Below are 26504 nucleotides of genomic sequence, written 5' to 3' on the forward strand. Positions count from 1 at the left end.
AGCTTAAATAAGGTACTGGGTACTCATCTATCTTGTGTCAAAATTTCAGCTTAATATCTTTAAGCATTCCTGAGATATGGCCAATTTTCTCTCCTGTACATTACAAACTAACTTTTATAGCAATGTATTGAGTTCTGTGAGTGATCAAGGGTGACAAATGGTGACAAATCACTTTGTTTACCAATAATTCCATTTTTACCATCTAGAATACTTTAAAATACATTTCTGATAGTTTAATGAAGTATTTTTGGTACATTTCTGCAATTAAATCCCATGTATTATTGTCTAAGACTAAGTTTTAGCCATTCCAGCACCTGAACAAATCACCCAATTTGTAAGTTAATTGTTGTCCCACGCATGTGAAATTACTACATGGTCTGATATAATCATCCATATCTCCTAAGAAAAAGAAGCTATGGGTGTGAAACTTCACAGCAAGAAGGTTTAATAGTTGCTTTATCCAAATGTGCAAAAAAAATTAATATTGAAAAAATTGTTGAAATTTTCAATTGAGTTTTCCCAAAAAGTTTGCTTGTGCCCAAAAGGTAGGTTTTCCAAGATCCGGTCACAAATAATAGTTTACAAGTTTCTTCAAACTGAACATGGTAATTACTAAAGCCGTACAGAGCTCCCCCACTTAAAATAGCTTTGTTATGCTCAAATGCAGTGACAGAATTTCCTTTGAATAAGGCATTTGATTGGAGTGCAAAATATACAGCTCCACCTTGTTGTAAGGCTGTATTATTACTATAAGTTACATTACAACTGTCTCCAGACATTATTGTACTTTTGTCCAGTAAATATATAGCTCCACCTTGTTGCATTGCTGTGTTACTTGTGAACACTACAGAACAAGTTTCATTAAATGTTATTCTAGTATTGATAACAGACGATATAGCTCCACCATGTTGCCTGGCTAGGCTGGTGTTAAAATATGTTGTGGATCCTCCTGTAAACCAGATATTAGAGTTATTAAGCGATGAAATGGCACCTCCACTCAGTGATGCTGAATTATTGCAAAAGTGAACAATTGCAATATCTGTAAATATGATATCAGAAAAAGAAGATAAATATACAGCTCCTCCTTCAATGGCTTCGTTATTAATGAACATCACATTGGTACTGCTTTGAAATATTACTGGTTGATCTTCGATGTGTACTGCTCCACCTTGCTTTGCAGTGTTGTTGGAAAATATCACTGTTGAGTTCCCAGTAAAGTTGACGGTATTTAATAGTTCAGTATAGCGATTATACATCCATAACACTCCTCCCTTATTTGTGGCACTATTGTTAATAAATTTTACTGTACAGTATTCAGTGAATGATATAAAAGAAGTATCATAATGTCTATAATTATTGTTTGATGGTAGTCCTATAGCTCCTCCATTAGTGGCATGACTTCTGCTAAATATCACTGTTGAGTTTCCTTGAAATGTGATGGGAGAATTAAATGTATATACTGCTCCTCCATATTCAGCATTATTATTACTAAATATCACTGTTGAGCTTCCATTAAATGTGATGGGAGAATCATTATTTGTATATACTGCTCCTCCTTCAAATTCAGCATTATTATTACTAAATGTCACTGTTGAGCTTCCATGAAATGTGATGGGAGAATCATTAAATGTACATACTGCTCCTCCATCATATTTAGCATTATTATTACTGAATGTCACATTTGAGCTGCCATGAAATGTGATGGGAGAATCATTATGTGTAAATACTGCTCCTCCATAATATTCAGCATTATTATTACTAAATGTCACATTTGAGCTGCCATGAAATGTGATGGGAGAATCATTATGTGTATATACTGCTCCTCCATAATATTCAGCATTATTATTACTAAATGTCACATTTGAGCTGCCATTAAATGTGATGGGAGAATCATTATGTGTATATACTGCTCCTCCATAATATTCTGCATTATTATTACTAAATGTCACATTTGAGCTGCCATTAAATGTGATGGGAGAATCATTATGTGTAAATACTGCTCCTCCATAATATTCAGCATTATTATTACTAAATGTCACTTTTGAGCTGCCATTAAATGTGATGGGAGAATCATTATGTGTAAATACTGCTCCTCCATCATTTGTAGCACTATTATTACTAAATGTCACTGTTGAGCTGCCATGAAATGTGATGGGAGAATCATTATATGTATATACTGCTCCTCCATCATATTTAGCATTATTATTACTGAATGTCACTTTTGAGCTGCCATTGGTGTAGATAATTGATCCTTCAGCATACACTGCTCCTCCCACGGCCTGTCCTCCCACAACATGATTATCATTAAATGTTACTATCGACTGATCTTGAAATATGATAAGTGAGCCATAAGAAAATACTGCTCCACCTGAACCACGTGGCCATCTATCTGTTTCTGAGCCTGCTGAGTTCCTTGTAAACTTTACTATTGTATTCATTGTGAAGATAATCTTGGAATTAGCTTCTTGATAAATGGCTCCACCATTAGTACTAACTAAATTATTATAGAAGCTCACATTACACTTGTCATCAAATTTGATAATAGAGTTACTGCTATAAATACCTCCACCAGCAGTGGCTTTATTATCCTTGAATGATACACTGTTGTTGAGAATTATACTGGTGTGTGAAATATAAATGGGTACTCCTTGGTTTTCGGTAAGTGTAGAATTTTGTAGTAGTAAAGAAATATGGCCATTAACTTTATTATTTGAATTATCAATGTAAACAACACTTTCAGCTGGTCCATTAAAAGTGAAATTACAATTGTTAATTACCAGCTGTACCTGAGTATTCTGTTCAGGACTAGATGTATAGTAAATAGCTGCTCCATGACCTTTGTAGTATTTGTTATGTGTAAACTGACAATTGTTAATGTACATATTTCCTGACATGTTTGACAGTACAACAGCTTGTCCAGTTGAGTTGTAGAAAGAGGAATCTTTAATAAATATGTTGGATGAATTGTAAAACTTCACTCCTGGGTAAGCTGATAGTTTGGTAGATCCACACCTCTCCCAATTGACACCTTCAATAGTGATATTATTACAGGATACAAACTTCACTGATCCAATATCATTACAGTTCACAGTGGGATTTCCTTGTCCAATTATTGTAATATTGTTGAGACCTTCAAGTGTAACATTTGAAGACAACACACCATCAGTTGATATTTTGATAATGGTGTTACTAGTAGTAACATTATTCAGTACATCATCAATTGAATACACCCCTGTAGAAAATATTATAGTTTCAATATTACAACAAGGAATTTCATCCTCATAACTACCTGAACTACTAACATCATCTTTAACTCCTTTGACTCCATCAACATTCCAAATAAGGAATATCAGTAGAAATATTAATCTTATCATTCTCACAGCAGCAAATAATACTAGAACTGTTAGTTGAACAGACTTGAAGTATTTTATAGGCACAGAAGTACAGGATGTAATGATTACTGCTCAAACATTACAACATAACTGTATGATGTCATACAACATTCCAATACCAGTACCCATACAGGATGTATGGCTAAAGCAAGTCTTTTCAAGTGCAACTGAAATACACACAACAGCAAAGTAAATTAATTTAGTTGGATTGGTTAGTTACTTGTCAATGTTTACTTTAAATACCAGTAAATCATCTGTTTCCATTCTGTACATGTCTCTTAAACAATGGAAAACATGTCACTGAGTTTTATATGTTGGTAACGAGGGGTTCGCCACGACCTTAAAATCCTGTACGAGATTCCGAATCCCACGAAATTTCAGGCAAGATTCCGGATTCCAAGAAATATTTAAATAACTGAAATCCAGTTACAACAATACAAAGCTTGCAGCGAGGCTAGCAGTCAGCTAGAAAAGCTCAGTCATACTGTAGAAGGCAAGGTAGAACACGAGGATGATCTAGAAAGCTGCTTTACAGGGTTTTGACGCTTCTTGAATGAAAGTTGTAGCTAGTGCGATTGCTCTTGCGTGTGTATACTATCTACTACTTGTGGTATTAGTTAGCTATCTATTACCGGTAATTGCCTATAAATAACAACGCTATTATACGTCTTGCTATGAAAACTACCATGATAGGGATTCAAATGGTAACACAGGTTATTTCACTCCTAGAACGTCCAGTGACAGTACAGACGCATGCATGCGCAACCGGGCCGCTCTACGACTTTCATTCAGCAGTGTTAAAAACCCTGTATACAATTTATCATGATTTTTGTACAATTAATTATAAGAACTTAAGTATGATCTACAATAACAAAACGTGTCACAATCTAATCATTAACATAGCTCAGAAGTATGATGTGTACTAGCTAGATTACTCCTCCTTGCTGCATTCAACACAGTACCACGATTTAATTTGATCATTGTATTCCACACAAGCAGCATGAAACCATTTGTTACATGTGTCACAACATACCAATTTGGAACCATCATCCGGCATATGTAATGCACTTCACACACTTCTGGATCTACGCTTGCGACGCTGTGAGGGGTGGAGACTATTCTACGGAACGGAACGGAACGGAATGATGGACTAAACTGCGGAACGGAATGCTTTCTCAGATTGAAGCTTGCAGCTTACCATTGCTGTACAAGTTATCAGTGGCACTTCCAGCATGCAGGTAATCAAACGTACCCCAAGAAAGATAAAACGAATTTAAGGATCGATTGTGGGTTCCTTGTTGGTTGTCATTAGTAACGAAGTACTATAATTGTGGGAATAGCTGACTCAGTGATTTCATCTTCGGATATATCAAGTAGGGAACTTAATGCATGACTTTTTTTTACTAGTATGTGAGTTATTTTTACTTACTTGACTTTAGAATGTACAGTCTGAGGCCCAGCCTTTCTAATCGGCATAAATCAGTATGTGTATAGCTACACTACAAAGGAAACAAGTATGGTGACAAGCTGAATCAACTCAGTCTAAGTAGAATCTAAAGGAATTTTGTGCAGTGTGTGAGGAGCAAACATTCAGATACCTCAAGGAGGCTATATTGTGTGAAGATCAATGATTCATTAACAGAGTAGTGGACTATTGTCAGATATCTCAGTCTGAGTACTGAGTTGAATTCTGGATGGGGTCTATTTTACAGAATGGAGTGCTTTCTGAATCAACTTGCAGCTTGGCTAGCTGCTATCATTGCTGAAATTGCATTTTATCAGTGGAACCTCCAGGAAAATGGAATAGGATAATTATAAAACATTAATTAAGTGATTGTTTAGGTAATCATGACTTTATTCAGTCTAATAAACAGATTATATGGTTGATTGAGTGAGGTATCACTTTCAGAATGTTCAGACGACCAGTGATGAGATGCATGGATTCATCGAATTTTTGTTGTGGTTGGAGACATTAAATATCCAAAAGCAAACTGACTGTATAATAGTAATTCACTTTCTTTATATTTTCTCAATTTTGAGCCTGTATACAAATAATTGAATTTTCCTTGTCAATAGAAATCCTAGAATAAGATGGGAGAGAAACTTATCTTTGTTTACCTATACTGTACAACCAAGAGTACGTAATACTGATTTGTATGGGGGAGAGTGTCTAACTCTCAGTATGGCCTGTACAAACACCCTGTGTAAAGTTCACCTTTCATCAAATCAACACCTTTACTGGGGGATAGAAAACTGTTGATTAGAGTTGCTGAAGAAGGTAAAGCCTTTGTTCTGAAATAAGGCCGAGGTGTTACTTTAAGCAGGGTGTTTGGTGAATGCATTCAAGTTAGACACTCCCCACCTTATTATGAACTCTTGGTACAACTTCAAAGGAAATGAAGAAAGCATACAGATGAATCAATAAAATCACTACAGTAAGGTGAATTACAGACTAGTGAGATCTTGGTTAATTAATGACAGTGGTTGGAGATTAAGTGTGGTAGCTTCTTGCTCTTGAATATGTTGCAAAGTGGAAGTACAAATCAAAATGGGATATCAATTTCATTATGAAAAATTTGTATACATAAATAATCTAGCATTACTATTTCATTTGTCCTCCACTTAAACATGCTACAACAGTACTAGTGTCAGTAAATTGGCAGTGAGTCTACCTTGAAATCTCAACTCTAGAGTAGATCCAACACAGGACAGCCTGCACTGTAACAAATACATGTGATCCCATTGTAATTTCATGGACCAGCTGGACTGGGAATCACTTGAAAATAGACAAACAAATTTAACCTGTTTTGTTTGAAGTGAAGCATGTGAAATGTTACACTTAAGAAATCCTAGGATTCTTAGGTGGTATGTAATTAATGTAAGTGTTCCATTTCAGGTCTGACTAGATACATTGAAATTACACACACATCCTAGTCCAAATCACGTTTGCCTGGTGGCTACGGGCATGGTTTCACATGCGGCTTATAATAGAGATTTGGCTGATCTTGGAGTTTTGACATTTAGCCTGATTCAAGGCTAGCAGTCAGACACATCCTTGAATTGTGCAACAGATAAAATCAGCTCACTATTGAATATGGCATTAGTCCACTTCACCAGCTGTTAATATATAAATAACTCCATGCATACACTTCAGTGATGTTTGCAGAATATACCCTCCTTGCGGTTTGCCAAAATATTTGCTCCTCACACACTGCACAAAATTCTTCAAGTTTTAATTCAGCTGGCTCTTTCCTGTTACCAGTATCTTCCTGCTTGCTTTATTTATACACTGACTTATGACTTGAAAGACCGGCCCAGACTGTTTTCTAAAGTCTAAATAAGAAAAACCGCTCACATAAAGTTCCCTTCCGTATGGATGAACATCACTGATACAGCTCATCCCACAATAATACTTCGTTACTAATGACAACCAACAAAAACCCACAATCGATCCGTTAATTATTTTTATCTTATGTTTAACCACCCACTGGAGATGCCACTGCTAACTTATAAGGGAAGTTTCAGCAATGGTAAGTTGCAAGCTTCAGTTTGAGAAAGCGTTCCGTTCCGTGGTTTGGTCCATCATTCCGTTCCGTTCCGTAGAATAGTCCCCACCGCTGTGAGGAGGGAAATTCTTTTAGCTGGTCAGTCTCTAGAATTTGCTGTAAGTGTGGCCGTAATTCTTCTTTTTTAAACACAATGCTACAAGGATCCTTGTCATGTGCTAAACATGTCAATGTAGCAATAGCATAAAGTCCACAGTCTGCAGCAGGGGCGTAGCTAGCCAGAAGGTGATGGAGGGGTAGGATGCCCCACGAAACACTCAAAATCATTCATGATTGCAAAAAAGGCTAATGACCCAATGGTGGGCTAGCCAACATACGGTGTTGTACTATTACAGCTTAAATAACTAGCTACATAACTATTTCAGTACTGACTGCTTCCAATCGAGGTATATTCGTCGAGCATCATCGCACGTGCCACAACCGTACTCCAACAAATTCATCCACAGTCCGGTAGTCTCGTGCCCAGACCCCACCCACTGCGTTGAATAGGGTCTGGTGACATTCGCAGGAGTTTTGGGCCTTACGCCATTTTCCTTTTCTGACCAATCGGACGCCTTGATTCAGGTACAACGCGATTTGATAGGCTGGAACTAGGAAAATGGCCGACTACAGCTATGGATACAAATGCGTAAACAATATGGCGGCGGGCCTAAAAACATAGCGTAAGTCACCAGACCCTATTCAACGCAGTGGGTGTGGTCTGGGCACGAGACTACTGTCCGGTAGAGCTAATACTTTAGTGCAAATACAAATCACTTTATATTAGCCACAACCTGTGCTGCAGTCCTAGCACACTGCTGATAGGATGAAATATTCACTCACTTCACCCGGCGAAATTCAAATTCCATGTATTGCACGAAATCCCACCCGTCTTGCTAGCAGAACTTGTAAGCTTGACTGATCCACCTGACTGACTGACAAAGTAAAAACAGACTGCACTGCCGTAGCTACGTACAAAGGTCCAGTGTGATCGACTCGATAAAATAAACTTGGTACATTTATTTAGCTAACACTATCATCTTAGGTTCGTAGAGTCATCTGGTCTCCTTTGTCACTTGTGAGTTGTGACTCCTGTCGCGGAGAAGTGGGTCACTCTTTTTAGATTCAAAAATGTTCTATCACGCGAGTAATCTAGACTAAATATAGAAGTATGTCTCTAATATTTTCGTTAGTTGGATTCACGAGCGAGTTGAATGTTGTGTGTGCACATTCACTAGCAACCTCTGGTGATACCGCGTAGTAGTGTACATGATTTACAGTCATTTGCATGTCAGTTTAATACTGGTAAACTTGTGACGAAGGTTTAAAAAAAAATCATTTAGTGATGGGGGGGGCAAATGCCCCCCCTTGCCCCCGCTTAGCTACGCCTCTGGACAGTATCATAATTCAACTACACTCAATCAATGTCAACTGATTAATAACTAATTTCACATGTACTCATGAATCAGTTAAACTACTAACACATAATACAGGAACCAAAAAATAATGTCATTCCACATCTGTAATTGCCAGGAGACAAACTATTTTTACTGATAATTATTATGTTGGTGTTGGGTTAGTCTCACTTTGCCAGATCTTATTAATTGCATGGCAATGATGTATTATACAAGCACTTACAGTGTAGCTGCAAGAGACAGGTGCTTATCATACAGTAGGGGATCATGGGTACAATGTGCACATCATGGAGTTACCTTTATCCTCCTTTGTGCATTTCATATCATCTTTTGTTTCTAGGTTGATTATTCACACTTTGTGGAAATAAGATCAAGACACTCTAATAGAGCAGTCACTTACTCTAGTGCAGTAGTCAGGAAAGGCTGATATAATAATTATTCTAATTAAACAGCATAAAAGTAAAAACAGGTTGGATTTTTGGACACTTTTCAAAAGCATAATAGACTATATAATTATATTAATTGATCCAAGTCTAATTTTCCATACCCAGCTATATAGACTATAGTCCAATTTAGGATCTGCATACACTATTGCAAAACAAACGATGTCTAATCCAAAATAACAAAGCTTTTAAAAATGGGATGTAGCTATCAAAATGAAATCAAAGGGTTCATGGTTGACTGGAGCACATAGATTAACTGGAATGATATTAATTTGTTATGTAGTTAATATCAATTAATTGACATTGATATCACTTAGAAATTTATTATCTGCCATTCTTTTCTTTCTTCAAACAAGCCTGTTTTAATGCCTGCTCTCTTTTCACACACAGAGCTTTTGCTGTTTTGGTTAACATGCTATTTACAGGAAGAATCATGGATAACCAACACTCTAGTGTAGTATAACTCTTTCAACATGATATGACAGTATCAAGAGTTCACTGATGACAGTATGATATTTCAGGAGTTGACACTGTCAGTAGAGTGTTAAATATGTAAATCCTATTAATAGGTTAATGCATTGTGACAAATTCGAAGCCTGCCAATCATGACAATAATAATGTGCAGTCAAGCAGGTTGTGAATGAATTGGACAAAACCAGACTTCCACACACATCCAGTTCTATGACTGTTAAGGTCACTCTTTTTTTACAGCTTGGCTGTTTTGGATTAGATTATATATAAGTGGTGCATGGTACTTCACCTGATTGTAAGGATCTTTTGAATAGCTTAGTCACTAATGGTGCAATAATAAGCTGTTTCTTTAAGCATTCTTGGTGGTATATTGTCAGGTTGATAGGCTTTATGTGAGTCTAATGTGATGAGAAAATCTAGAACACCTTGCAAGTCGATATTTATGTCAGGTATTGTTGGAAAGGGACTTGGGCCTTTGTCTGGGATGGTGTCTTCTTTAGTAAAGATGGATTGGTGATACTAATAAGAGGGAGGTATAAGCTACCTTCCTTCTATTGGTAGTTGTTACTCCTAGAATAAGCTATGACTACATAGTAGAAGTAGCTATAGTGACTTATTAGCTCAGGGTATTTCCATGTGAAGAGCAACATACTGATAGAATTTGACAAAACCAGGCTTCCAAACACATTCAATTTTTTGATGTATTAGCAGTGGTAGCTAACCTGCTGGCCTAGCATTTTTACACAATTCTTCCACAATATTATGAGATAATAGTTGAGCAAACTTGGAAATGGATGGAATACTCCCACATAGAGTTATTGTATTTCATATGTTGAAATCAAAATGTTCTTAAACAAACAAACTAGCTGTAGCATAATATTACATTACCCCACATGATGTACAGTTTATACAAAGTATCAATGTTTATGTATAGTTGAATGCAGATCCCAGCTGTTGTGGCTCCCTTGGTGCGTGCTTAGGTTGCATGTTGCTGAGGTTCAAGTCACCACTGGGTCTGGGATTTTTCTGCATTCTTCACAGTTTTAGTTTGACTCCTTGTATTTACAGGCATAGTCTTCTCACAGATGCCTAATGGAATAGCACTTAATAAAAGTATGCATTTATTATAAGAACATTTCATCATCTCCCATTTTAGTATCTGTACATTCCACTTCACTATACTACTTCAAGATCTTTGTACAAGAACCAATTAAGAAACTACATTAATGTTTGTTCTTCCGTAACTGGGATATGCCTAAGTGAAATGTAAACACAGGAGCAGCGATGCATATACTATAATAATACTATTCTAAATTTGAGCTGAATTCACTTAAACCATCATTGCATTTTATACGTATGCTGTTCAGAACTGTCTGATGTTCTTCATACTTTCATATTTTCATCCTTTGTTCCTTAATATCTCTGTGCATGCTTTATCTGATTCTCTTCAAATTTGGATATGAGAAGCCAACTGCCTACCTAAACTGCTAACATAGACTGGCTGAATGCTCTTGCAGACCTTATAGTAATGATACAAATCTGCAATGGAATACACATTGAGGTTTGCTTATACAAAAATAAGATCTAGTATAAAAACCTGTCATTAGGCCTGAGTCAAATATGCTCAAATTTTCCCAAAATGCTTTCAGGAATTTCCAAAACTTTTCACCTATTATGCGCTTTCAGCTAGTGTTCCTATCATGCTTGCATTGTTCTCCTAAGTTAGCAACATTTGTTACAATTATCTTGGAATATTTTAATAAGTGAAGGAGAGAGAACCATCACTAGTAATAAGATGATACATATATACTATACATTATTAGTCCTTGGTCTTGTGCAGATCAAGCAAAATGAGATCTTGTGGGCACGGAAAGGAGTGTGTACATGTAACAAAAAAAGACTAACAACAACAGCAACAACAATAACAAGACAAAATTAAGTTAAGTGCTCGGTTGACCAGTCACTACAATTCCTGGCCAAGAAAAATCTTTTGCGAACATGTCATACATTGACGAGTAGCATTGTTGAGGATATGTCGGATTGAAGATTTGGTGGTTACAGAAAGTTGTACAAAGTCAATAAAGTTCTTGATATTCTCAATGGAAGAAGGTAGGTAGTGACCTAGCACACTAATTTCAATAGTTTTATAATAGTTTGGGATCTGTAAATGATCAAATTCTGCAAGCAGTTGATGATACTCAGCCTTGTTTTGTTTTCTAGACCTAGCAGATTGAATGCTCTGTTCTGAGTCTAGAGGACAGGTTAGTTCAAGTAAAGCAACAGAGGGTTTGCCTGAGTTGTATATATACAATGATATCTGGCCTGTAAGGTGTGATTAGTAAGGTAGATGGAATAGTGACTTGAGGTGCTTCACTAGCTCGTAATCCCTGAAGGTGAGCAAAAACATGGATAGATGGATTGTCACTATACATTTCTTTGAGTTTAGAGGCCAGAAGGTGAAGAACTTGATCGTGACGGTATGTATATCTCTGTTGCAGTAAGGCGACAGAACAGCCACCTAGGATGTGAGCTGTGGTAGAGTCACACAAAGTACAATTAACATAAGATTGAACACACCAATGCCTTAAGTTAACTGCACCTGGAAAGAAATTACAACTTCCCAGGATGAAAACCAGACATCAGCTGGTTCCATGTCTTGCATGATTTCTCTAACTTAGTAGAATCTCTAAATTTACATTGGGCTGAAGGTGTCTGCAGATGGGTATCACATTGGGACTTACTGTTGTTACATAATAAATGCTTAGCTTTAACATACAAAGATCAAGCAGTTGGGATTGAAGATAGTTGCTCACATGCTCTATTAGAGTATTTCACCACAAAGTGACTGTTCTATTAGAGAGTATTGATCTAAGGTGCTATGTACAATGCATTTTAGTGCTCTATAACAGTTTGCAGTTTCCACTGATTGCTCTATTAGGGAGTATTGATCTATTTTCATGGAATTAAGCTCCATAGTTTGGAATGTCCACCTAATATGCCAGCATTATGCTGGCATAGTACTCTAGCCTATTATGCTTTTATTATGCCGGCATATTTGACGCAGGCCTACCTGTCATCTGCAAAAGGGCTAGGTTTTTTTTGATGAAGGCCAAGTAATAGCTGTAGTGATAGTAATGTCATGTTGTTATTACAACTTCATCAACATTAATATTGCTTCCACCATTTCTTGTCTGCTATCCTTTGATAACACATCTTCTCAAACTAGCCTGACATGTTGATGGTGGCACTCTTTTTTCATAGCTCAACCCTTTTGAATTAGATTAATAGCTAGTAGGTTTTGTAGAACAAAACAACAGATAAAGATAACAGCATAGCTAGATAATTGAAATGTTTATTGGTTAGTGCATTTTCAAAGGTCCTATCCATGGTTTCATTGGGTTTATTTGCACGAGTAAACCAAAATGTTAAGCAACAAAAACAGCAATGTTGAGTATGGTGGAATACTTCAAGGTATATTAAGAGGTTAAAATTACACATTTTGATTCACACTAATTGAATATTACACACGTACAAACAAATAAAATATTTGAAATCTGTCACTGTTAATTAATATGTATATTGTTACCACATCTGTCAGTCTTCAATGTCATTCATCACTTCCAATAAAGATTCTTGGTAGTGGGCATAACCCTTATGACGGGTTCTATATGAATATTCACAACAAACATATAACTACACCTTATATGGTTACTTATGTTATGTATGTACCAAAGTTTAGTTAATATTCATGTACAGAGACCAGATTAGTAATAAGTACTGTACACTACACCTTGTAACTTAAAACATAAATTTTGTAATACTTGTCTATTTATAACTTGTTAGGAACAAGGGACAAGGGTTATGAAAACTACAAAAGTGTTAGGCCACTCAAAATAAATTCTGTTTCCCTTCCTGAACTCACATGCAGGTGGGTGGTCCATTTCCATTACAAGATTGACATCTTTTCAAGCTGTTATTTGCCTAGCACAACCATAAAAAGCTGCATCAGCATTCTTAAGCTTGTACTTTTCTTTTTTATTTGAAAAATACACAAACATGAATTTGTGCTGACTTGATAGAACAGCTGACACATGAGATGACATTGTTACAAGATGGTTTTTACTGGACTTGTACAGAATGTAAGAATAACTGGAAAATAATGGAAGAATATGGAATATTTAGAGCTGACAGTAACCAGATCACTGTGTGGGCAGTGGACAAGAAAGACAGAATTTATTTGGAGTGGCCTTATCAAGACTGTAATATCAGTGAGTATCTAATTATTTTAAAATACATTTAACAAAATGAGGATGGAAAAAGTATATGCTATTATGTAGCTAGGCGAAGTGGTAATATGAAAATCAAGACAAACGGTAGTGTGTCGTGCGGCCCAAGAAGCCGGCGCGCAACCCCGTGAGTATATCGACAGGAAAAAAGAAAACGCAATTTTCGCACCTCCGTAGCTCTGTGCTGCCTTGATAAAACAAGTCAAATTTTGCTGTGTACATTCCTACCAACTTCAGTACTCCACATTCCAAATTTGAGCGAAATCGCTTCAGGAATTCCTGAGATATGCGACTTCAAAAATTGGCTTAGTTTCTTCGTTTTTCTCTTCTTCTTCTTATTTTTCTTCCTCTTTTCGCACACTTACAAAAACTGCTATAAAATGCGAACGCGTTATCCGATTGCCTTGAAATTTGGCACACAGAAGGGGGGTATAAAGGCGCATCTCTGTACCAACTTTGGCTGGAATACCATTAACAGGCAAAGAGGTATGAGCGATTATGCACGAAAAATAACACCAATATGTTGTCACGCCTACAGGGTAAACCGCGTATGGGAAGAAGCTGAAAATCGGTGGGTGAATAGGTTAACTATTGAACCTCAAACCTTTTGTGGTTTGAAAGAAATCGAGCTAATAACCAGGAAGATACAGCGAAAAAATCAACAGTGTGTAACAATTACGCAATCAAGATTAGCTAATTTTATTATTATTATTATTATGCTTGCCACGCCTACCAGATAAACCACTTGGGGTAATGCTTTGAAAATCGCTGTACAGATGGAGTTATCATCTTAGAAAGGCTCTTCAATGGTGTAGAAAAATCAGACTTAAAGCTACGGAGTTATAACACGAAATCCAACTTGGTGTAGCAAGTGCCGAGATCGAGATACTCTAATAGAGAAGCCATCCTAATAGAGCAGTCACCCTGAACAGAATTCAAGAGATCAGTTAGAAATAAGTAACCTGTATAGAGATCAGCTACAAACAAATCAACCTGTAGAGAGTTCAGCTACAAACAATTCACCCTGTTCAGACATCAGTTAGAAGAAGTTTTCTTGTAGAGAGTTCAGTTACAAACAAATCACCCTGTTGAAAGATCAGCTAGAAGATGTCACCTTATAGATAGTTCAGTTACAAAGAAACCACCATGTAGAGAATTCAGCTACAAACTAGTGACCCTGTAGATACATCAGGTAGAAGAAGTTACCTTGTAGAGAGTTCAGCTACAAAGAAACCATTCTGTAAAGAGCTCAGCTGCAAACAAATCACCTATACAGAATTCAGCTACAAACAAATCACCCTGTAGAGAGATCAGCTAGAAGAAGTTACCTTGTAGATAGTTCAGCTACAACAAATCAACCTGTAGAGAGATCAGCTAGAAGAAGTTACCTTGTAGATAGTTCAGCTACAAACAAATTATCCTGTAGAGAGATCAGTTAGAAGAAGTTACCTTGTAGATCGTTCAGCTACAAACAATTCACCCTGTAAAGAGATCAGCTAGAAGAAGTTACCTTGTAGAGAGTTCAGCTACAAAGAAACCATCATGTAGAGAATTCAGCCGCAAACAAATCATGTATAGAGAGTTCAGCTACAAACAAATCTCCCTGTAGAGAGGTCAGCTAGAAGAGGTTTCCTTGTAGAGAGTTCTGCTACAAACAAATCACCCTGTAGAAAGATCAGCTAGAAGAAATCACCTTGTAGAGAGTTCAGCTTCAAAGAAGCAATCATGTGAGAGTTCAGGTACAAACAAATTGTCCTGTAGAGAGATCTGCTAGAAGAATTTACCTTGTAGAGAGTTCAGCTACAAAGAAACCATCATGTAGATAGTTCAGGTACAACCAAATCACCCTGTAGAAAGATCAGCTATAGAAGAAATCACCTTGTAGAGAGTTCAGCTACAAAGAAACTATCATGTAGAGAGTTCAACTACAAACAAATCACCCTGTAGAAAGATCAGCTATAGAAGAAATCACCTTGTAGAGAGTTCAGCTACAAAGAAACCATCATGTAGAGAGTTCAGCTACAAACAAGTCGGCCTGTAGAGAGATCAGCTAGAAGAAATTACCTAGTAGAGAGTTCAGCTACAAAGAAACCATCATGTAGAGAGTTCAGCTGCAAACAAATCACCTGTAGAGAGTTAAGCTACAAACAAATCTCCTTGTAGAGAGATCAGCTAGAAGAAGTCACCTTGCAGGGAGTTCAGTTACAAAGAAATAAACCATGTAGAGAGTTCAGCTGCAAACAAATCACCTGTAGAGAGTTCAGCTAGAAACAAGTCACCCTGTAGAGAGATCAGCTAGAAACAAGTCACCTTGTAGAGAGTTCAGCTAGAAGAAGTCACATTGTAGAGCTACAAAGAAACTACCATGTAGAGTTCAGCTGCAAACAAATCACCCTGTAGAGAACTCAGCTACAAACAAATCGCCCTGTAAAAAGATTAGCTAGAAGAAGTTACCTTATAGGGAGTTCAGCTATGAGCAGATCACCCTGTAGAGAGTTCAGCTACAAACAAATCATCCTGTAGAGAGTTCAGCTACAAACAAATCACCCTGTAGAGAGTTCAGTTACAAAGAAACCACCATGTAGAGAGTTAAGCTGCAAAGAAAAATCAATCACTCTGTTGAGAGTTCGGCTAGAAGAAGTCACCTTGTAGTAGAGAGTTAAGCTGCAAATAAATCACCCTGTAGAGAATTCAGCTACAAACAAATCACCCTGTAGAAAGATCAGCTAGAAGAAGTTACCTTGTAGAGAGTTCAGCTACAAAGAAACCACCATGTAGAGAGTTCAGCTGCAAACAAATCACCTGTAGAGAGTTCAGCTAGAAACAAGTCACCCTGTAGAGAGATCAGCTAAAAACAAGTCACCCTGTAGAGAGTTCAGCTAGAAGAAGTCACATTGTAGAGAGTTCAGCTACAAAGAAACTACCACGTAGAGAGTTCAGCTGCAAACAAATCATCCTGTAGAGAGTTCAGCTAGAAGAAGTCACCTTTTAGAGAGTTCAGCTACAAAGCAACCACCATGTAAAGAGTTCAGCTGCAAAAAACTCAATCACCTTGTAGAAAGATCGGCTAGAAGAAGTTACCTTGTAGAGAGTTCAGCTACAAAGAAACCACCATGTAGAGAGTTCAGCTGCAAACAAATCACCTGTAGAGAGTTCAGCTAGAAACAAGTCACCCTGTAGAGAGTTCAGCTAGAAGAAGTCACATTGTAGAGAGTTCAGCTACAATGAAACTCCCATGTAGAGAGTTCAGCTGCAAACAAATCACCCTGTAGAGAACTCAGCTACAAACAAACATGCAGTGTAAAAAGATCAGCTAGAAGAAGTTACCGTGTAGAGAGTTCAGCTACAACGAAACCACCGTGTAGAGAGTTCAGCTACAAACAAATCACTTGTAGAGAGTTCAGCTAGAAACAAGTCACCCTGTAGAGAGATCAGCTAGAAACAAGTCACCTTGTAGAGAGTTCAGCTAGAAGAAGTCACGTTGTAGAGAGTTCAGCTACAAAGAAACCACCATTTAGAGAGTTCAGCTGCAAACAAATCACCCAGTAGAAAGTTCAGCTATGAACAGATCACCCTGTTGAGAGTTCAGTTAGAAACAAGGAATCCTGTAGAGAGCTCACCTAGAAGTATCGCCTTGTAGAGAGTTCAGCTACAAGCAAATCACCTGTAGAGAGTTCAGCTACAAACAAATCACCCAGTAGAGAGATCAGCTAGAAGAAGTCACCTTGTAGAGAGTTCAGCTATAAAGAAACCACCATGTAGAGAATTCAGCTGCAAACAAACACCCTGTAGAGAACTCAGCTACAAACAAATCGCCCTGTAGAAAGATCAGCTAGAAGAAGTTACCTTGTAGGGATTTTAGCTACAAAACAAATCACCCTGTAGAGAGTTCAGCTACAAAGAAACCATTCTGTAAAGAGCTCAGCTGCAAACAAATCACTTGTATAGAATTCAGCTACAAACAAATCACCCTGTAGAGAGATCAGCTAGAAGAAATTACCTTGTAGATAGTTCAGCTACAAACAAATCACCCTGTAGAAAGATCAGTTAGAAGAAGTTACCTTGGAGAAAGTTCAGCTACAAAGAAACCATTTTGTAAAGAGCTCAACTGCAAACAAATCACCTGTACAGAATTCAACTACGAACAAATCACCCTGTAGAGAGATCAGCTATAAGAAGTTACCTTGTAGATAGTTCAGCTACAAACAAATCTCCCTGTAGAGAGATCAGCTAGAAGAAATTACCTTGTAGAGAGTTCAGCTACAAAGAAACCACCATGTAGAGAGTTCAGCTGCAAAGAAATCACCCTGTAGAAAATTCTGCCAGAAACAAATTGCCCTGTAGAAAGATCAGTTAGAAGAAGTTACCTTTTAGAGAGTTCAGCTACAAAGAAACCATTCTGTAAAGAGCTCAGCTGCAAACAAATCACCTATACAGAATTCAGCTACAAACACATCACCCTGTAGAGAGATCAGCTAGAAGAAGTTAACCTTGTAGATCGTTCAGCTACAAACAATTCACCCTGTAGAGAGAGCAATTAGAAGAAGTCACCTTGTAGAGTGTTCAGTTACAAAGAAACCACCATGGAGATTTCTGAAATCAATATAATATTATGTGACCGGATTAGCGAAAAGGGGTCTTCCACACACATCCAATTCCGTAACCGTTGGAGACCATAACTCAGTGTTCATGTAACATATTAACCTGAAAATTTCACCACGTATTCAGCTATAGTGGTGCTCACCACTGTCCAAAGTTCAAGGCAATAGCTCTTTCCAATCTGAAGTTATCAATTGTCAAAATTGGCAAATTGGATGTGTGTGGAAGACCCCTTTTTGCAAATCCGGTCACATATGCATTATACAGTATATATAATTTGTACATTTACTGATAAAATATTTAAAGTACATCTACTTCATCTTTTCTTCTTCTTGTAGTAAAGAAAAAAACATAGGTTGAAAAAGTCCCAAAGCTGGCCATAGGCCGGCTTTGGGGTGTACAAATATAAAAAGAAATGAAATCTAATCCAAAACAGCCAAGCTGTAAAAAAAGTGTGCGGCCCTCAGAAAGGCTATGGTGAAAAAAGATGTGAAATCCAAGGTGGCGGCCAAGAAATGGCTGTGATGGTAGGTTAATGGTAAAAATTTTAATAATGACAATTTAGGTAAATTTTGTGAAGCGGCACAAAAATTCACCTGAATTGTCGTTATTAAAATTTTTACCATTAACCTACCATCACAGCCATTTCTTGGCCGCTACCTTGGATTTCACATCTTTTTTCACCATAGCCTTTCTGAGGGCCGCACACTTTTTTTACAGCTTGGCTGTTTTGGATTAGATAATATAATTATTTCAAGGAAGCTTAACTATCTTAAACTTATAAAAAAATACAATGGAATATCAGTTTTAACTGTATTACCTATGACTACGAAGCTATTTTAAAAATTCAAGCAATCTGCCAAAACGAGCTCAGCTACTTAGTACAAGTGTAGCTATATATACAAGTATAAGAAAAAATGAATTTTAAACTAGTGTAGGGACAATGTAATACCACAATAAAAAGTACTGAAACAAGCTGGATTGGAGTAGTATGTCCAATTGCTGTAAAACAATAAGAAGCAAATATCTCTGCTGTATGTTTCATCTACACAGCACAGTAGGGATATTTCCTTCTTGTTGTATTACAACAATAACTACTCCAGTCCAGTACTTTTTACCGTGGTAATACATTGTCCCTACTCTAGTTCACAATTCCTAATTTTTGTCTTATATTTGTTTTGTAAACATTTTCTGCAAGTTCTTGACCACTAAACACAATGTATAATAATCTAACAGGATTTCTAAAAATAGATCTTTAATACTAATCCATATAGGAGCTGTAGCTATATAGTCCTAAAACTTTTCATCCATTTAGCAATGTTGATATTGATCAGATTTGAAGTCATTAGTTTTCTTCAATCTGTCTGAAGCTTTATAATTGAATTGGATGTGTACACGGGAAGACCGTTCTTCACAAAACCAGCCACAATATTACACAATTATAGTTAATGACAGCACCATAATTATACAGGTATATTCAAGTAGTAGGCAAATTTTTGCCGATTAGCTAAAACTACATAACACACCACAATTATTGCTAAACTGTATTCACTTAGAAGTTCATCAAGTTATCACAATTAAGGTTCACTCACTAACTTTGTTACATGGTATTAGTAGCACTTATGTAGCTATAGCTATAATGTTGTTTGCTTGACACATCATGTGAAGATATACAAAGGAAGATATACAAAGAATGTCATGAAGGAAAGCATGCTACCAGTTTGAATAATGATGAAGCAAAAAAGAGAAGCAGGCTAGTGCAGGGGTGGATTGGAGCGGGGAGTCTAAGGGTTCCAGAATCTCCTTTGACTGAACTGCTGACAACAGAGAATTTCTTCAATTCAATAAACTAGAATCAGTTTATCAGTCAAAGAAACACTATACAATTATTACACTTATCAAAAACAAACACTAGTCTCTGATGATATTGAATGGCTCACTCAGCACTGAAGTGTCTACAATGGTTACTATTATCACATAATGTGTATCTATGCCCGTGGATGGAAGCCCTACTATTGATGAAGAACCTTCACTGGGTACAGAAGGATAAAAGGCAAGACAATAGCGCATGCATTGTATGTTTATCAATATGCCAAAGGTTTCTTCTTAAGTGAATTTAAAATGTTTTTGGAAAAGAAGTAGGGTTTTAGCTGTACCCAGTTTTCTGCTATGCTTGACTGAATGCATCAGGCAGGCAGTAGAAAATTCCGCCAAATAAAAACATTAAAATTCTGTAGCAACTTGACAAAAATGTTTCTGGTCAATCTGAAAGTACTTTTGGGGTTGATTTATGCTATCATGTTGCTATGAGGAAAATTCGAGGCAGGCTTTTGCATGATATTTTATCACTGGCCATGCCCACACCTTAATTGTTCCTACAATACAATTATAATAATTATAAACAAGCAAACTAAATTTTTAAAAATAATTTAAAGTTACACACTGTTTTATATAAATAGTATTCTGTCATACCAAGTTGTACACAACACTGTACCAAGTGTATGAATAATATGGTTCAGCGGCATCGACTCTACGTGATTAAATGGTTACAGACTCAAGGTATATTCAATATCCTTGGATAATGACCGTCGAAATTTCAGTTTAGATGGTGTCTCTGTGATCACATCGGTATAAACTCATCCAGGAGACTGGAGGCATACAAGTCCTCGTAGTTTCTACTTATGTAAAAATATCAAAATATGCTAATAAACTTGTTTAAATTGTTACAGAGAGTAAATTGAAGACTAAAGAGGAACTCTAGATCTGTAAAGACAATTAGAATTCTGGTAGACTTTGACAATGGTATTGTCAATAGTCAGGTAACTAAGAACTTATAGCAGTCACAATGCATTTCTGCCTCTATTGCTTCATCTATCATTATGATAGACTGATTTTGTGCGGAAAGACCACTTTTCACAAAACCGGTCACAATATTACACAATTATAATAGCTAATGATAGCACTATAACTATACAGGTATATGCAAATAGTCAGAAATTTTTTTGCTGATTACATAATACACCACAATATTATTGCTAAGATCTATTCACTTAGAAGTTCATCAAGTCATCACAATTAAGGTTCACTCACTAACTTTGTGTTTACATGGTATTAGTAGCACTTATGTAGCTATAGCTATAATGTGGTTTGCTTGACACATCATGTGAAGAGAAATACAAAAAAAGTTGTGTAGGAAAGTATGTTACCAGTTCAGACAATGATGAAGCAAACAAGAGAAGCAGCTAGTGTAGGGGTGGATCGAGAGGAGGGGTCTAAGGATTCCATGGAACTCCCCTTGACTGAACTGCTGACAAGTATTTCTTCAATTCAATAAACTAACATCAGTTTATCAGTCAAGGAAACACTTATTACATGACAAAATACTTACTTCTACCTTTGTTTACAGCACTAATACCCAACTATCACTTGAAACTCCTATCTCTCTGTGATAGGCACCTCTAAAAATTATCATCTAAAGTTAACTGTTAAAGGATTCAGTTGCACTTCTAAAGGCCTAAATGGTAAGATTTTTAATAGTGAAACATCACCGAGGAGTCTACCATTAAGAGTGGTACTTCCCCTTTTAGAAGTCTGGATCTGTAGTAGTAGCTAAACAGTGACAATAGTGAACGCAGTGTATGTTTATCAATATGCCAAAGGTTTCTTATTTAGTGAATTTGAAATGTTTTTGTGAAAGAAGTAGGGCTGTAGCAGTACCCAGTTTTTTGCTATGCTTGACTGAATGCATCAGGTAGACAGTAGAAAATTCCGTCAAATAAAAAAATATAGCAAAATTCTGTAGCAACTTGACAAAATGTTTTTGGTCAATCTAAAGGCACTTTTTGGCTTGATTTATGCTATCATGTCGTTGTGAGGGAAATTTGAGGAAGGTTTTTGCATGATATTTTATCACCCCACACCTTTGAATTCATCATCCTTACTATACACAAACAAAATTAAAAATTAATTTAAAGTTTCACACTGTTATTATAATATAAACGGTATTCTGTCATACCAAGTTATGTCCACAACACTGTACCATATGTTGATCTGGCCAGTTGTAAGATTGCTTATGTTACATGCATCAAACCCACTATTAAATATAACTAATAATTGTAGTATGGTGCGTGGGCAGATTAATGGCTGCTGCCAGTGTTTAATACAAATCAAGTTTACAAATAATTGTAGCATGGCTAAGTACCTCCTTTTGGTTAGTTCAAACACTTCAAATGAAACCAAACATCAGACCAACACAGGAAGTTATAATACAAGGCTAATACGTACATCAAGGACTGCAACATTACAACCACTGGGCTGAGCCGGTATCTGTATACCACACGCTAGCTAACCAAAGTGCTACACTACTCAACAATGAATATCAGACACTTCAGCTATATACACCCATCTAAATGATGCGGAAGCAGTACAATGGCTGGCATCGATGATGGCACCTCGCGCTCGTGCATATTAACAAATGTGCTACCAATGAATAAACTAGCTAACAATGAATTAACTAACCATCAAGACAGTAATTAGTGAGTAAAATCTTTCCTTATATACAGCAGTAAGAGGTAGTCAATATTAGCCTTGCATTCTTGTTCACCTCCTTCTGTGTTACAAATGGGTGCCATTGCCCCAAGCCACAAATCAGTTAGAACACACCCATTCGGTTTGAACCTGTGTTTACCACACCTGTGGCCCTCGGGTTTCATGTTTACAAATGAGATACAAACCTCTTGGGTGTGTTTTGTACTTGTATACTCACCTGTTTAGCTTCTTAACATCTGTCAGTGCAACATCGTTGTCCATCAGTAAATAACTGCTGTGAGCACTGGCAAAATTAGGTCTACGGCATATACGCCTACTTATTTTCTTAATACCATTTTTGTGGATGAACAGTTCCATCACAGCAAATGCTATCAAAGGCAGTGCTATTAGAATGAAGGCAACTGACAGCAGCAATCTTTGATTGTAACTCTCAATAAGTGGTAGTATTGAAATCAAGCTCATTATTTGTAAAACAAACTCATCAAAGATATTGACAAGGTTACTTGAATATGGTCTTACTATTAGTTGTATCGAGGCCAATATTATAACTGTAGCAACTAGCAAAAAGTAGGTAGTGATATAGTTTGAAGGGTTAGCAACAATTATCACAATGATTACTATACGACAAATCATGTAATAAGCTACAAAGTAACGATACTTGTCTCTGTAGCATCCTTGAAACTGATCCAGTAATGGCTTTATCCTGGTGAAACTGATCTTGTGGTTAAGGAATGATCTGATCTTGTGCCATTTACCTCAATAAAAGCACCAAATACCCATGGTAGCTCAGCATGCCTCAGGTACCAACTACCACTAACAAACTTGCTTACATAGTTTGGTTAGCTGACTACATCAGCACCTGCCTACAAACATTGTCACATGTCTGGTTACCTTCTAAATATGGGATGAAACAAGCCCACAGGGAGTCCATAGTGCCCAGACGATATGGCAGCATTAAAAAAAAACAGGCGGTATCAAAACCAGTATGACTTAAATATCACAGATTACTAACAATACCGGTATATCGCCCAGCTCTACTAATAGAAAACATTGACAGATAAAACTGTGAAGCTTTACCTCTATCTTAGTCATGAATCAATAATTTCACAAACTCATAGGCCATATACACAGCAGCATTAGGGTATTATGGCTATACATGCATTACTGAGTTGTTATTTGTTTAGGCAGTTGCACAAGATACATTATTATTGTTGTTAATTTTCATATAGAAAACCAGGTATGTATAATGTGAAGTTAATGAGCTGGTACTGCAATAAAGTGCTCCAGCTCATACAAAATAATTACTCCATAACAAATGAATGGATTTTAAATACTATTAGACTCTCCAGCATCCTGGACTCTGCATTGCTTGCATCATCGCAAGGTTAAAATATCAAGATTTAAACATCCATAAAATGCACACTTGCCAAGCAATCTATACAGCTGTTCAACTGACACAATCAAAAGCAAATGGTAAATTTAGTGACTACATGGTTGTTCTATTAGAATAGTGAATGTTCTATTAGAGTAGTAGCTTCCAATGACCTTTTAACTTTAAGTCAAGGATTTGACCACTTCTTAGAAACCTCAGATGTTCTTCTGGATTTTCCCCTGATTTAAAGCTCCTATGGAAGACATGTAACAGTAGGAAGGAGGCAACCCACCAAAATCATTGAAGATCATTGCACTGAAAATTTCATCTCTGCCAGCCAGATGGTTAGAAAGGTCGCAGCTCTTTCAAACTTGGTGTGTAGAATACTTATACATCCAACTTCATTACCGTCTTATGTGATAGGATTGGCTTCTCTTCTCTTGGCTGGTATAGAGCACCTCGAACGAAACATTTTCTCGACCCATTCGCAGAAAGTCAGCCTCCGTGGAAAACACAGGCAAAGTTTTACTCACTTCTATGCATGGTTTGGTAGGCCAACAACACTTGATATCACACTCAGAATCTGGGAGCTCTGGACGTCTTCTTTTGGAGCGCACGAAATAAAGATCAATCACGTGAGATATTAAAATCCGTGTGTCTCTCCAACAAGGGAACTCAGTTCCAAAACAACGGTGGTATTAGTGATGGGGCACTAAGGGTAACATACTACGATAGTCGGGGATTTGTTTCTTACAGCTTCATTTTTCACGTTGCGGACCCTAACCTAGGCGTGGCCCATGAAATATTATCACCCAAAAACCAGCCTCAATTTTCCCAGACGACGATCAAGCAGTATTGATTACGTAAAATTAAGCCCAAACAAGCTTTCAGATCGACCCACAACACTTTCAATAAGTTGATACAGAATTTTAAAAAAAAATTTATTTAACAGAATTTTCTACTGACTGACGGAGTAAGTAACTGACCGATGCCTTCAGACAAGCCTAACTTTTTTTTTCCCGCCTACCACCTCCAGCACAAAAGGCATGTATGCTGGACACAACTGAAACAACAATAATGGGGACAATTAAAAGTCCCTAGGGCCCGAGCTACTGGCCACGGTCCTACATATATTTACTAATGAATTCCTTAATATATACGGGGAAACTTTAAGTAAGGTACTCCATATCTATTACGGGATACCTTTAAGTAAGCAACGCCACTTATATTACGGGGAAATTTTAAGTAAGCAACTCCATACCTTATACGGAGAACTTTTAAGTACTTTTCAAAAGATCACGTGATCCATTAACCTTAGTGTAGACGTGAAGGACAAAATGGCGAATAGTCAGCTGTAGCATGGTGCCTGTGCGGCATCCGGAATAGCTGAGAATTGGTATCACACTAATTCCTGATATCCAGTTGTGGTAAGCTAGTAATTATACACCTATAATTTGTATCACCTAGTACCCAGGGATGGATTTTTTAAAAGGGGGGCTAAGCTGGACAGGGACATAGGTAACTAGCCAGACATCAGAAGATACCAAGCCTTTTCACAAGGCCCTAGTTGTAAGATTCATGTAGTATCCATGGTAAAATTAGCTATTTGGAATCAGGAGGGGGGGATCAATTACAAAGGGGGCTCAGGACCCCCCCTCCAAAAATTATTAGTATACCAAGATCGAGATATCTAATAGAGCAGTCACTCTAATAAAGCAGTCACAGTATTAGAACAGTGTGTAGTGAGCTATTTAAGGATTTTAATGTACTATAAATGCGTGGTTGGTGAGGTGGGCAGCTACTGTCAGCTGGCTGTGACCTTTTTTTTGGTCTCACCTTATCAAACCAGAAACAATGTAGTGCCTCAGTTAAATTTTGATCCCCACTTTCCATAAGTCTAGATCTGCCCCTGTTTGGAATAATGACTATACATTAGTGTGCAAACCAACCTAAGGGGTCTGTGGGCATTCCCCCAGGGAAATTTTTGAAAATTAGGCTCTCTAAAGGTGAATCTGAGAGTATTTTAGCAGTTTTTTCAGTGGAAAATAATGGAATTTCAATTTATTATTTTATCATTCAAATTTTACCTTTCCGTTAAATCAAGACTGATTGCAATATGCATTGAGTATAGCTATCATGCATTCCTTTTCACTTGTAGCTACCAAGCTTTTAGATATAGCTAGCTATATGCCATAATGCATCAGCTCTTCTTAGCCATGCCTAAATCTGTGAAGCAGAAACATGTATAGCTCAGTATAGCAGTGGTGTTGAACGTCACAACTATGATGCATGCTCCTTAGCCTATTTGTTAGCCATAAAACCAATGATGTGTACTGAAAACGGAATGCAATGAAGGGTACTAGTAGCTATTAGCTAGTCCACTGACAATCCTTAGCAAAGTGCAACTATATTTGCATTTATGGGCTTTCTGAA

General features: G+C 37.1%; 2 protein-coding genes across 3 annotated transcripts in view; one reads left to right on the forward strand and one right to left on the reverse strand.

Moving 5' to 3' along the window:
- LOC136247561 (equilibrative nucleoside transporter 1-like) overlaps positions 1-26504 on the forward strand; it is a 265718-nt gene that overhangs the window by 64652 nt on the left and 174562 nt on the right. The window lies entirely within an intron of this gene.
- Positions 38-3374, reverse strand: LOC136248203 (probable outer membrane protein pmp6). Its single transcript, XM_066040013.1, has 2 exons — positions 614-3374; positions 38-93 (listed from the first exon to the last, which is right to left on the reverse strand). The coding sequence occupies exons 1-2, from the start codon at positions 3372-3374 to the stop codon at positions 38-40; spliced, it is 2817 nt and encodes a 938-aa protein (XP_065896085.1).

Source organism: Dysidea avara, chromosome 2 (assembly GCF_963678975.1).
Source record: "Dysidea avara chromosome 2, odDysAvar1.4, whole genome shotgun sequence".
Taxonomy (NCBI): domain Eukaryota; kingdom Metazoa; phylum Porifera; class Demospongiae; order Dictyoceratida; family Dysideidae; genus Dysidea; species Dysidea avara.

Bases quoted from the DNA above. Each gene is read 5' to 3' on its own strand.
- LOC136248203 (XM_066040013.1), bottom strand. From the start codon at position 3,374: ATGATAAGATTAATATTTCTACTGATATTCCTTATTTGGAATGTTGAT. The intron at 94-613 runs GTAATTACCATG...TGTAATGTACAG, and splicing joins GGGAGCTCTGTACGGCTTTA to GAGAGAAAATTGGCCATATC.